Source organism: Erpetoichthys calabaricus, chromosome 11 (assembly GCF_900747795.2).
Source record: "Erpetoichthys calabaricus chromosome 11, fErpCal1.3, whole genome shotgun sequence".
Classification (NCBI taxonomy): domain Eukaryota; kingdom Metazoa; phylum Chordata; class Cladistia; order Polypteriformes; family Polypteridae; genus Erpetoichthys; species Erpetoichthys calabaricus.
This window is the reverse complement of record NC_041404.2, coordinates 166,477,041-166,489,490: the sequence shown is the minus strand read 5'-3', so window position 1 is coordinate 166,489,490 and position 12,450 is coordinate 166,477,041. Positions and strand designations below refer to the sequence as shown.

The 12,450-nt window shown below is 38.6% G+C and overlaps 1 protein-coding gene across 1 annotated transcript in view; it reads right to left on the bottom strand.

Moving 5' to 3' along the window:
- eif3ba (eukaryotic translation initiation factor 3, subunit Ba) overlaps positions 1-12,445 on the bottom strand; it is a 32,450-nt gene extending 20,005 nt beyond the window's left edge. The window contains exons 1-6 of the mRNA XM_028791518.2: positions 12,224-12,445; positions 7,181-7,373; positions 5,990-6,109; positions 1,456-1,513; positions 423-551; positions 112-269 (exon numbers count right to left, since the gene is read on the bottom strand). Coding sequence (XP_028647351.1) covers positions 112-269; positions 423-551; positions 1,456-1,513; positions 5,990-6,109; positions 7,181-7,373; positions 12,224-12,326 — 761 coding nt within the window. The 5' untranslated portion in view covers positions 12,327-12,445. The remainder of the gene's footprint in view (positions 1-111; positions 270-422; positions 552-1,455; positions 1,514-5,989; positions 6,110-7,180; positions 7,374-12,223) is intronic.
- Between the last annotated feature and the right edge of the window lie 5 nt (positions 12,446-12,450).

The window sequence follows — 12,450 nt, the reverse complement described above, 5'->3', positions numbered from 1 at the left end:
AGATTTAAATAGTTAACACAATATCTAAATTTTTAACAGCGTGGAGGTACATGCATGTGTTACACTTTCTTCAATGGCCATACTACACTACAATAAGATCAAACACTGTACCTTTCACATGGTGAGAAATCAATCAACTGTACTCCTTGATGACTGAATCTTTGGATTTGTTTGAATTTTTCTCCTCCCCACAGCGCAATACCCCTCTGATGGAATGTGGCAAGATATGTACCTTTAGGAGACCACCGTACATATGTCTCTGTCCACCGCTATATAAAAGAAAAAGAATGTGACTGAAAGACTGCCAGTAGATTATCCAATAGCATTACATATTGGTATTGTAAATGAAAAATGCAAAACCATAAAAAAAAGTATGAAAATTTTATGTAAAATGACAAAATAGCATTTTATAAACTACTTACTGCTCGCTCCTCAACTGTAATTGGCTCTTTAACATCATTGGCATAAATGCCTGTACGTTCTCCAGATTCAAAGATCACACTGTACTGATCTCTGCAGTCTGAGTCTTCCAACCAATGACGAACATTACCCTTTAAAATGAAAAGAAACAAAAAGCTGTAAAGACTGATCACCCTGCCACAAATTTTAGGGAGTATACTGCATGATTATTATTTTTTTAAATTTAATCAACACGTCTGACTATCTGTGCGACCCCCCCTGAGCATATCACTTTCCTTTCCCATGCTTCTGACTGTTTAAAAAATGTAAACCATTTTAATACAACAATGTTAAGTTTGTTACGATTGATATTTGGAATAAATACATTCCATGTGTGTTCTGTGTCTACAGTACAACAATTTGGGTAAATGTAGGATGACTGGAAATGAGAGGCAAGAAACGTTGAACACATAACTAGAACAGAATTTTACAGCAATAATGACAAAATGCTGATGTGAATTGTATAATGTGTGAAGACTTAAGTCCAAATATCAAATAAACACTTTCACAAAATGTGTAACAAAATAAATGTGCTTTTATTCAAGAATATAACCAAAGAAAAAGAAAAAATTCAATTCGCAATGGTGCTGTCAATGAGTAAAAACCCAAGTCCAAATATCAATTTACACCAAACTGACATGTCTGCTCTGCTGGTGTAGAGGTAAGAACTGCCGACTTCTAATCAAAAGGTTGCGGGTTCGAGCCCGGATTCTCCCAATTTTGAGTAATGAACTGCTATTATTACTATTTTCTAGTGTTAAGGATTGTGACAGGAGGTTCTCCTGCAACAGTTCAACACTCCATCCTAAAGCACATGCTTTCAAGTCATACTAACTTCTGAAAATAAGACCAAAATTTACCAATGAACAGTGGAAAACTGCAATAAAAAACTGATTACCACCTATTAGAGAATAAAATGTTTCACTTCATACCTCAAAAGTATACAGATAAAAAGATATTATAAAGAAAATGAGTAGAGAGAATTTCTGTACTTACAAAATCTTTAAATGGTTGTTTTTCTGGAGTTTCCCATTCATCACTTATGGTGATGTATCTAAAAAAAAAAAAAAGTCCAAATTCTCAGGGTTTATTTTTCCCTCATTCACACATGTTCACAGACAGTTAAAAGAAAAATGTAAATATACATATCCATCTATTTTCTAAATAAGCTTTATTCATTACGGCATCACAATGAGTCAGAGACAACACTGATGGTATCAAGCACAAATGATGCACCAATCAGGAAACTAACACATTTATTCATAACAGAGAATTTTGAGTAGCCAGTTAGCCAAATAAATACTGTAGGCATTTTGGAATAAACCTGATTTAATATAAAGACAAACAGGCAGAGAAGGAATATGAAACCTTCACACAGACAACAACCAAGCAAGGAACTTCATTCAGGTCCAAGGGGTTGTGAGGCAGGAGTTCTAACACTATGCCACAATGCCAAACATTACATATTATACAGTATATGCTTTGAAAGTTGGCCTCACCTAAATATATTTTAGACAAAACTTCCAGATGTATTATGGTTCATTTAAAGTGCATGCTTATGTAATGTCAAATTGTTTCATATTTATTATTTTGTGTTTTTAATTTTGTACAAGTGTGCTGAGCCTTGTTTTGGAGAACATTTCCATTTAAGAATAAACTGAACAGAAATTGAATCCAAGAGTATATTATAGTTACAAACGAATGAAATAAGTTGTTGTAAATAATTAAAAATGCTACGGACAATAATTGTTCTTGAACTATTGCAAAAACAAAACTGAATACTGATGGATATTAATCAATCTTTTTAAGATCAATATTATAACTTTAAATAATAGGAACGGAATTACTGAATATTCAACTGTTCATTTACTATTACTATTTTCGCCAAGAAAGAAGTCAGTGGGTGTGCTGCACATGAAAGCTGCAGTCATTTAAGATATTGATCTCTAAGAACATAGCTGTGTGTATCAGACATGGCATTATCTTAAAAGTCTGGGTAGCCAAAAAAAAAAAATACAGCCATATGAAAAAGTTTGGGAACCCCTCTCAGCCTGCATAATAATTGACTCTACTTTCAACAAAAAAGATAACAGTGGTATGTCTTTCATTTCCTAGGAACACCTGAGTACTGGGGTGTTTTCCAAACAAATATTTTTTAGTGAAGCAGTATTTAGTTGTATGAAATTAAATCAAATGTGAAAAACTGGCTGTGCAAAAATTTGGGATCGCCTTGTAATTTGGCTGATTTGAATGCATGTCACTGCTCAATCCTGATTACACCAAATTGGTTGGATTAGCTTGTTAAGCCTTGAACTTCATAGACAGGTGTGTCCAATCATGAGAAAAGGTATTTAAGGTGGTCAATTGCAAGTTGTGCTTCCCTTTGACTCTCCTCTGAAGAGTGACAGCATGGGATCCTCAAAGCAACTCTCAAAAGATCTGAAAACAAAGATTGTTCAGTCTCATTGTTTAGGTGAAGGCTACAAAAAGCTATCTCAGAGGTCTAAACCGTCAGTTTCAACTGTAAGGAATGTAATCAGGAAATGGAAGGCCACAGGCACAGTTGCTGTTAAACCCAGGTCTGGCATGCCAAGAAAAATACAGGAGCGGCATATGGGCAGGATTGTGAGAATGGTTACAGACAACCCACAGATCACCTCCAAAGACCTGCAAGAACATTTTGCTGCAGATGGTGTATCTGTACATTGTTCTACAATTCAGCACAATTTTCACAAAGAACATCTGTATGGCAAGGTGATGAGAAAGAAGCCCTTTCTGCACTCACGCCACAAAACAGAGGTGCTTGTTGTATGCAAATGCTCATTTAGACAAGCCAGATTCATTTTGGAACAAAGTGCTTTGGACTGATGAGACAAAAATTGAGTTATTTGGTCAGAACAAAAAGCGCTTTGTATGGCGGAAGAACACCGCATTCCAAGAAAAACACCTGCTACAGTCACAGAGTTGAAGTTAAGCAGGGGTTGGATATTCCCACAAGACAATGACCCAAAACACAGTTCAAAATCTACAAAGGTATTCATGCAGAGGAGAAATACAGTACAATGTTCTGGAATGGCCGTCACAGTCCCCCGACTTGAAAATCATTGAAAATCTATGGGATGATTTGAAGCAGGCTGTCCATGCTCAGCAGCCATCAAATTTAACTGAACTGGAGAGATTTTGTATGAAAGAATGGTCAAAAATACCTCCATCCAGAATCCAGACACTCATCAAAGGCTATAGGAGGCATCTAGAGGCTGTTATATTTGCAAAAGGAGGCTCAACTAAGTATTGATGTCATATCTCTGTTGGGATGCCCAAATTTATGCACCTGTCTAATTTTGTTATGATGCATATTGCATATTTTCTGTTAATCCAATAAACTTAATGTCACTGCTGAAATGCTACTGTTTCCATAAAGCATATCATATATTAAAAGGAAGTTGCTACTTTGAAAGCTCAGCCAATGATAAACAAAAATCCAAAGAATTAAGAGGGTTCCCAAACTTTTTCATATGACTGTGTGTGTATATATATATATATATATGTTCATAACTGCATTTTACATATGCTGAAAGATTGCAAGGATACAATGACTTCATTGCCAATGCAAATCCCACATTTCCATACAAGCAAACTCCACCAAAAGTCCTTAAAGGCCTAGGAATATTACATCCCATTGCACATGTTGCACAGGTGGAGCTTGCACTGAGCATAACAGTAAGAAAGCACCTGACCCCACATTTAACAAGAGTGTGATTTACGGTTTATGAAATACACTAAGACACAGGTAACAAGTACTTTTTATACAACAGCAAACTCAATTTCTTTCCACATTTTTTTTTCAAATTTTGTATACCTTCTGGCTAACATTTATTAAGTAGTCAAGTCTATGAAAAGTTTTTAGTAACAACCAATTTAAAAGTAATCTGTGCTAAATTTGTTTTAGTAGGACATGCTGAAGATAATTCTGAATAATGAACTGAACTACAGTATTTGAATCTTTCTAGAAAACAGAGGGTATAGTGGACCAGCTCTATACCCTTAGCAGGGTCCTGGAGGGTGCATGGGAGTTTGCCCAACCAGTCTACATGTGTTTTGTGGACTTGGAAAAGGCATTCGACCGTGTCCCTCGGGGAATCCTGTGGGGGGTACTCCGAGAGTATGGGGTACCGGCCCCCCTGATAAGGGCTGTTCGGTCCCTGTACGATCGGTGCCAGAGCTTGGTCCGCATTGACGGCAGTAAGTCGAACCCTTTTCCAGTGAGAGTTGGACTCCGCCAGGGCTGCCCTTTGTCACCGATTCTGTTCATAACTTTTATGGACAGAATTTCTAGGCGCAGCCAGGGCGGTGAGGGGGTCCGGTTTGGTGGGCTCAGGTTTGGGTCACTGCTTTTTGCAGATGATGTTGTCCTGTTTGCTTCATCAGGCCGTGATCTTCTGCTCTCTCTGGATCGGTTCGCAGCCGAGTGTGAAGCGGCTGGGATGAGAATCAGCACCTCCAAATTCGAGACCATGGTCCTCAGCCGGAAAAGGGTGGAGTGCCCTCTCAGGGTTGGTAGCGAGATCCTGCCCCAAGTGGAGGAGTTCAAGTATCTCGGCGTCTTGTTCACAAGTGAGGGAAGAATGGAGCGTGAGATCGACAGGCGGATCGGTGCGGCATCCGCAGTAATGCGGGCGCTGCATCGGTCTGTCGTGGTGAAAAAGGAGCTGAGCCGCAAGGCAAAGCTCTCAATTTACCAGTCGATCTATGTTCCTACCCTCACCTATGGTCATGAGCTATGGGTAGTGACCGAAAGAACGAGATCGCGAATACAAGCGGCTGAAATGAGTTTCCTCTGCAGGGTGTCTGGGCTTTCCCTTAAAGATAGGGTGAGAAGCTCAGTCATCCGGGAGGGGCTCAGAGTAGAGCCGCTGCTCCTCCGCATCGAGAGGAGTCAGATGAGGTGGCTCGGGCATCTGATCAGGATGCCTCCTGGACGCCTCCCTGGTGAGGTGTTCCGGGCACGTCTAACCGGGAGGAGGCCCCGGGGAAGACCCAGGACACACTGGAGGGACTATGTCTCTTGACTGGCCTGGGAACGCCTTGGGATTCTCCCGGAAGAGCTAGAAGAAGTGGCCAGGGAGAGGGAAGTCTGGGCATCTCTGCTCAAGCTGCTGCCCCCGCGACCCGACTTCGGATAAGCGGGAGACAATGGATGGATGGATAGAAAACAGAGCGAAAGATTGCAGCTTACCCAATTTTAAATATTTTTCACGGATTGGAGTTTGGTTTAAACACAGTTACAGTGAATTCAGTACAGCAAAAAGTTCAAAGAAGACCACCATAATATATTTGCTTTGAAATTATATTAATTTCCTATGTACCTTAATAATTTACTTGACAATTTATTTTTGCTTGTTTTTAAACTTAAATTGAATTAACTACATTTTTTATTTGAAGCTCAATGTGGCCCGCAAAAGAATGACAAAAGTAGAAAAGTGTATATACATTTAAATCATTAGTAAATAAACTGTTCATTGGAACTTACTTGTCAAAATCGGTGAAGACATTGACCCTGAAAGTATGTTGTTTGTCTAGCTTGTACCCATCTGCATTTTTCACAGCTTCAAGAGCATTTGCAGGAGATGCATACTCCAGAAAAATATACCTACACATCGGATAGATAACATCAAACCAACAAGTACATTACTATAAAATATACTGATAATTTCTGTAAAAATATTACTTTTTTGGTATAACAAAAAATGAACCTGACCAAAGATCCCCTTTTGTAAAACACAGAGTTGCTGGATTCAAAACTGTCCAATAAGAAGAATAAATCTGAGCACTGTCACCTTTTAACATACGTCAATACATAAAAAACATTTTGTTTGTGAAAAGTAAAATCATTTCAAAAAAATAAGTCAGTTATATTTAGGAGCAATGACCCACACTTCTCAGAATATATGAACCATTTCTCAAAAAATACCTTAATATGGTGCAAGTATGTAGTACTTTGTAAGATAAGTATCTTGTAAAGATACAGTTACTACATATACTGTACACTACTGTTATGCACAGACAATGGCAATTTTGAAACACTTCTACAATCTAGCCTATTCTGTGGATCAATCCATAATGGTACACAATGGTGGTGGAACAGTATAGGGAATGTTTTCTTCGAGCACATTAGGCTTCTTAATATCAACTGGGTGTCATCTGAATGCCATAGAGAACCTAAACATTGCTCCTGACAATGACCTTCCTATTATAGCTACACTCTACCTTTTTTTAAATGGATTTTTCCAGCAGAATCATGTACTATGTCACAAAGCATTGATCATCCCAAGGTAGTTACATGCATGTGACAGTATCTTTAGAGCCTAACTGCCTGCACACAGTGTCCAGATCGAAAATTGAAAAGTGCATCTTTGGGATGAGATAAAATGGGAAGCAGGCAACAGGATTGTGTGGCCAAAAAAAAAAAAAAAAAAGCCCAAAAATGCTTCTGCCACTTCAATGCCTCCATGTTTTAAAGTAGTCAGATTGTTCTGGAGACAAATGGGGGTTCCACCAAGTACTACATTAGTGCAACTTTAGTATGGCAAGTTTTGATTCTAGTCAGTTCTGAATACACAACTATTTTATTCCACTTCTTCAGCAACTTGGCCACAATCATATACCTGAGACAAAAATATTTTGATAAAAGATTGTCAAAATTTTCATGAGATATACTAACCCCTTAGTTTTCCCATCAAACTCCGGGTAATAATCATTGGTGATTTTCCCAAATTTTGAGAAAATTTTATGTATGACATTTTTCAACTTCTCTAATCGTTCTGGTCCAACTTGAGGGACATTGTCGACTACAATCACCGAGTCTATTCCATCAGCCTCCTGGGGTCTTTCTCTTAAAATATCCTCCAACAGTTCTAAATTATCCAAAAAATAATAATAAAGAAAAAAAAAATTAGGACTCACAAGGAAATGTGTCTAAGCAGTGTACAATTCTTAACACAATAGTATCAAGGCTTCTTAAACTATTATGCTAGCTAGCGCATGCATAGATAGATAGATAGATAGATAGATAGATAGATAGATAGATAGATAGATAGATAGATAGATAGATAGATAGATAGATAGATAGATACTTTATTAATCCCAATGGGAAATTCACAAGCGACATATCAGTAGGATTTCAGTAAAATAAACAGTTTTAGTGAAAGTTTTTTCTTGTTTTACTTCTCACATCTTTTTTTTTTTTTTTGATAATTAGCATCAAGCTCAGAGATGTTTGCTAATTACTTTGCCTTGAACGTGACCTTTATTTAAAGTAAACCTACTTTAAGAGGTTATTCCACATTATTATGTAAGTAATAGTCCTCATGCAACATGGGAACGTAGAAAGATCCTTCTTAAGTGTGAAATAGTCCAGTGACTTGCAAAAGGCATTAAAACAACAGACATTTCACAAAAACTGAAGAGAGACCATTGAACTGTGAAAAGTTCTGCGAGTGATTCAGTTCACAGACGAATTTGATCAGAAAAAGGCTGCCTTTTGGGTGCCTAAGGGTGAAAATGACCACCACAAAATATATGGAGCCCCTAACTGATCATTTCTTGCCATAGTATAAAAAGAAGAACTGTGCCTTCCAGAATTTTTTTTTTTTTTAATTTCACCTTATACAATTTCCTGTATTAGAAATTTGTTAGTTTTCGCATATCCCATGGGGTTAGAGCACAGGGTCAGCCATTATACAGCGCTCCTGGAAAACATGCAGATAAGGGGCTCTGCTCAAGAGCCCCGCAGAGTTGGATCTCTTTTGTTAGTTACAAGGCCCAGCAACCTTCTGGATACCAGCGCAGATCCGTAGCCTCAGAGCCACCACTCCATGTAGGACAACGCACCATCCCGTGTTGCACATAGCACCATTGACTACTTGGCTGCTATGGACATAAATGGAGGTTAGGACACATATGGCCACCATCATCTACTGACCTCAACCCTAATCCTTAAAAGAAAGCAGCTCTAGGAGGCACAACTGGCATCCTCAAATTAAATACTGGCACAAACTATACACAGACTTATAAGCTCAACAAATGAGAGTTGGCAAAAATCATATTAAAGAACTGTATGTGTGTGTGTATATATATATATATATATATATATATATATACAGTGATCCCTCGCTATATCGCGCTTCGCCTTTCGCGGCTTCACTCTATCGCGGATTTTATATGTAAGCATATTTAAATATATATCGCGGATTTTTTGCTGGTTCGCGGATTTCTGAGGACAATGGGTCTTTTAATTTCTGGTACATGCTTCCTCAGTTGGTTTGCCCAGTTGATTTCATACAAGGCACGCTATTGGCAGATGGCTGAGAAGCTACCCAGCTTACTTTTGTTTCTCTCTCTCTCTCTTGCGCTGACTCTCTCTGATCCTGACGTAGGGGGATTGAGCAGGGGGGCTGTTCGCACACCTAGACGATACGGACGCTCGTCTAAAAATGCTGAAAGAGTTGCTACCTTCTGTGTGCAGCTGCTTCGTGAAGCGACATGCATACTTAAAAGCTCGAAGGGCACGTATTGATTTTTCAGTTTGTTTTCCTCTGTCTCTCCCTGCTCCTGACGGAGGGGGTGTGAGCTGCCGCCTTCAACAGCTTTGTACCGGCGGTGCTTCGCATACTTAAAAGGCAAACAGCCCTATTGATTTGTTTGGTTTTCTCTCACTTTCTGACATTCAGTGCTCCTGACACGCACTCCTTTGAAAAGGAAGATATGTTTGCATTCTTTTAATTGTGAGACAGAACTGTCATCTCTGTCTTGTCATGGAGCACAGTTTAAACTTTTGAAAAAGAGACAAATGTTTGTTTGCAGTGTTTGAATAACGTTCCTGTCTCTCTACAACCTCCTGTGTTTCTGCGTAAATTCTGAGACCCCAGCATGACAATATAAAAATAACCATATAAACATATGGTTTCTACTTCGCGGATTTTCTTATTTCGCGGGTGGCTCTGGAACGCAACCCCCGCGATGGAGGAGGGATTACTGTATATGTATATATATATATATATATATATATATATATATATATATATATATATATATATATAGTGGGTTGAAAAAGTATTCGACCCCCTAGACAAAGCTTAAATATCCTGTAATATTTTTCTTTGAAAATGCATCTTTCGTTTCGTACTGTTACAATACATTTTCACTAAAAAATCCTGAATATCAAAATTATGCTGCAACAACAAAGAACATATCAGTGAAATCTGCCATTGAATAAGTATTCAACCCCTAATAGCTTGGAGACTGTATGATTGTTAACAATGCAATAAGGGTAATGAAAACAGATGTAAACAATCAATTAATCCTCTAGCTTGTTGACTGATCTAGAAGTGATTATTTAGGCAAGTCCTTAGGAACATACAACTAAGAAATCAGCACAAGTGGCTAATTTGGTGAAACCTCAAAAACTGACAAAAATGAAGACAAGGGAACTTTCTAATGACTTGAGAACCACTGTGATTAAGAAGTTTAAAGATGGCAATGGTGCCAAGAACATTGCCAAGCTCCTTAGCCTCAGTGTGTCCACTGTGAAGGCCATCATAGTGAAGTGGAAGACAAATGGAAGCATAGTGAACTGGCCTAGGTCAGGCCGCCCAGTTAAAATAAAGAAAATGTCAAGAAAACTAGTCAGAGAAGTAAGAGCAAATCCTAAGGTGACTCTCAGTGACCTGCAAAGCTCAGTATCTGCAGCTGGAGTGGATGTGCACAAGACTGCAATATCGAAGGTTTTGCACAGAGAGGGGCTGTATGACAGTTGCCTTAAGAAAAGCCACTACTAAAAAAAATGTCATCTGAAAGCTCGATTAGAATTCGCTAAGACATCTATATTGACAAGAGTCCTGCATTCCGGAGTTATGTACTTCGGTCTGATTAGACCAAAATTGAACTTTTTGGCCTCAGCACAAAGGCATTTGTCTGGTGGATGGAAGGGACTGCCAGTGATCTGGCAAACGCCATACCTACCATCAAACATGGTGGGGGGAGCATCATGATTTGGGACTGCTTCTCTAGGACAGACGCTGGGTCCCTTGTCCGTATTGAAGGAAGAATGGATAGTAAGAGGTATATCCAGATATTGGATGAAAACCGTCAAATGTCAGCCATGATGCCACCACTTTCAGCAGGACAATGACTTGAAACACTGTGCAGAAGTAACCAAAGCAGGTTTTGCAGTGGCCTAACCAGAGTCCGGATCTGAATGGGATTGAAAATTTGTGGCGTGATCTCAAAATTGCAGTTCACAAACGAAAGCTTTCAAACTTTGCCCAGTTGGAATAGTTCTGCAAGGAAGAATGGGAAAAATTGCCTCCATCCAGATGTGCTAAGCTTGTAGATAGCTATCCAAAGTGACTGCAAGCAGTTATTGCCACAAAGGGTGGTGCTACCAAGTATTGACTGTGTGTCATGTGGAGAGGTCAATTACTTTTTCAACAGCATTTTTCACAACACGACTGTCAATTTGCATCTGTTTAGTTAACCAAGCTCTAAATGTTTCAAAATATGTACACAGAGAAATAAAAGTTCACTGTGATACTCTGCATTTGTGATTTTTGTAGGTTGTAATAATGTAAGATGGAAATACGGTGGCTTTCCAGAAGGGGTCGAATACTTTTTCAACCCACTGTGTGTGTGTGTGTACACATATATACACACACACATATTTTATATATATATATATATATATATATATATATATATATACACACACACACACACACATATTAATATGTAACTTGATCTGAAAATGTTTTGAATTGCATTTTATTTTTGAAAACATTATCTCTTCATGCAGCAAATACAACAGATGTTGGTTTCAAGTTCATTCTGATCTACTGAATGTTTCCAAATTGTATTTTACATAGTAATATGGAACAATGTATTTGGTGTTCTGTTAAAATACTACAAACAGCTGTTCTCATTATCAGTAGTTTTGATAGTAATAACATCCACTTACTATTTAGGAAAAACAAAAATAGCATGTGCATAATCATTTGGAACATAGTGTAGATTAATTCATAAGAATGGTCCAAAGTTCATTTTGCATTAAAAGAAGCTTTTAAACGCAAGATGGGATGCAGGGTTTTTTTTTCCAGAACGCGGCCAATCCTCGTTTACCCAAAGCACTCTTACTTACCGTACAAACGTAAAATGAAAACATCTGCTGGCATTTCAAGCCAACTGACAAACACCCATGGCTTGTCAGCACCCTGCATTGGAGTAAGTTGGTTAAAGAATATACAGACGGGTGGATGGATGTTTCCAAACACAATGATGGTTTCTAAAAGTAATCGTGATTACAAGAGGTTGATGAACTGAAGCAATCTCTATCTGGACATGATACAGAAATAACAGTACGGTCTGGCAATTAAGCTATTCAGTAACATTATGCAACTGTGGCCCTCCTTTCTTTTCATAGTTGAGATTCATTAATAACACCGGACAATGATCATTTTACTGATGGGATGCACACAGGAGCATAGTATTACCTCTCCAAACTCAAGCGCCCCCTGTAAAACCAAGCAAGCACGGCCTAAATTATTATGCCGTCAAACTTGAGCCCCCAAGTGACAAGGCGATGTGCTCTCTAAATTTTTCACATGTAACATTTGTCCTAATATATCATACGTTCTCACATATTAGTTATAATACACTTCTTGTCGCAGCCTTGCATCCTTTCACGTTTACCAGGCCGCAGCGCTTTTCATACCTTGGTCACTTATGTCATCTACAAAATCTTCGGGGTCGCTGAAAGAAGGCTCATCACCTTCCTCAAAATCGGCTTCGGCCGCCATATTCTCTGTATGGATCATCTACTTCGCAATTCGCCTCACCGTTGCTTCAGATAAAGAATCGCGAAGAAATAAAACAGTAAATTCGTTAGCAGGCCATGTGCGCGACACCCGGCGCCCAGCTAGACTAAGCTGGGAAAAGGAC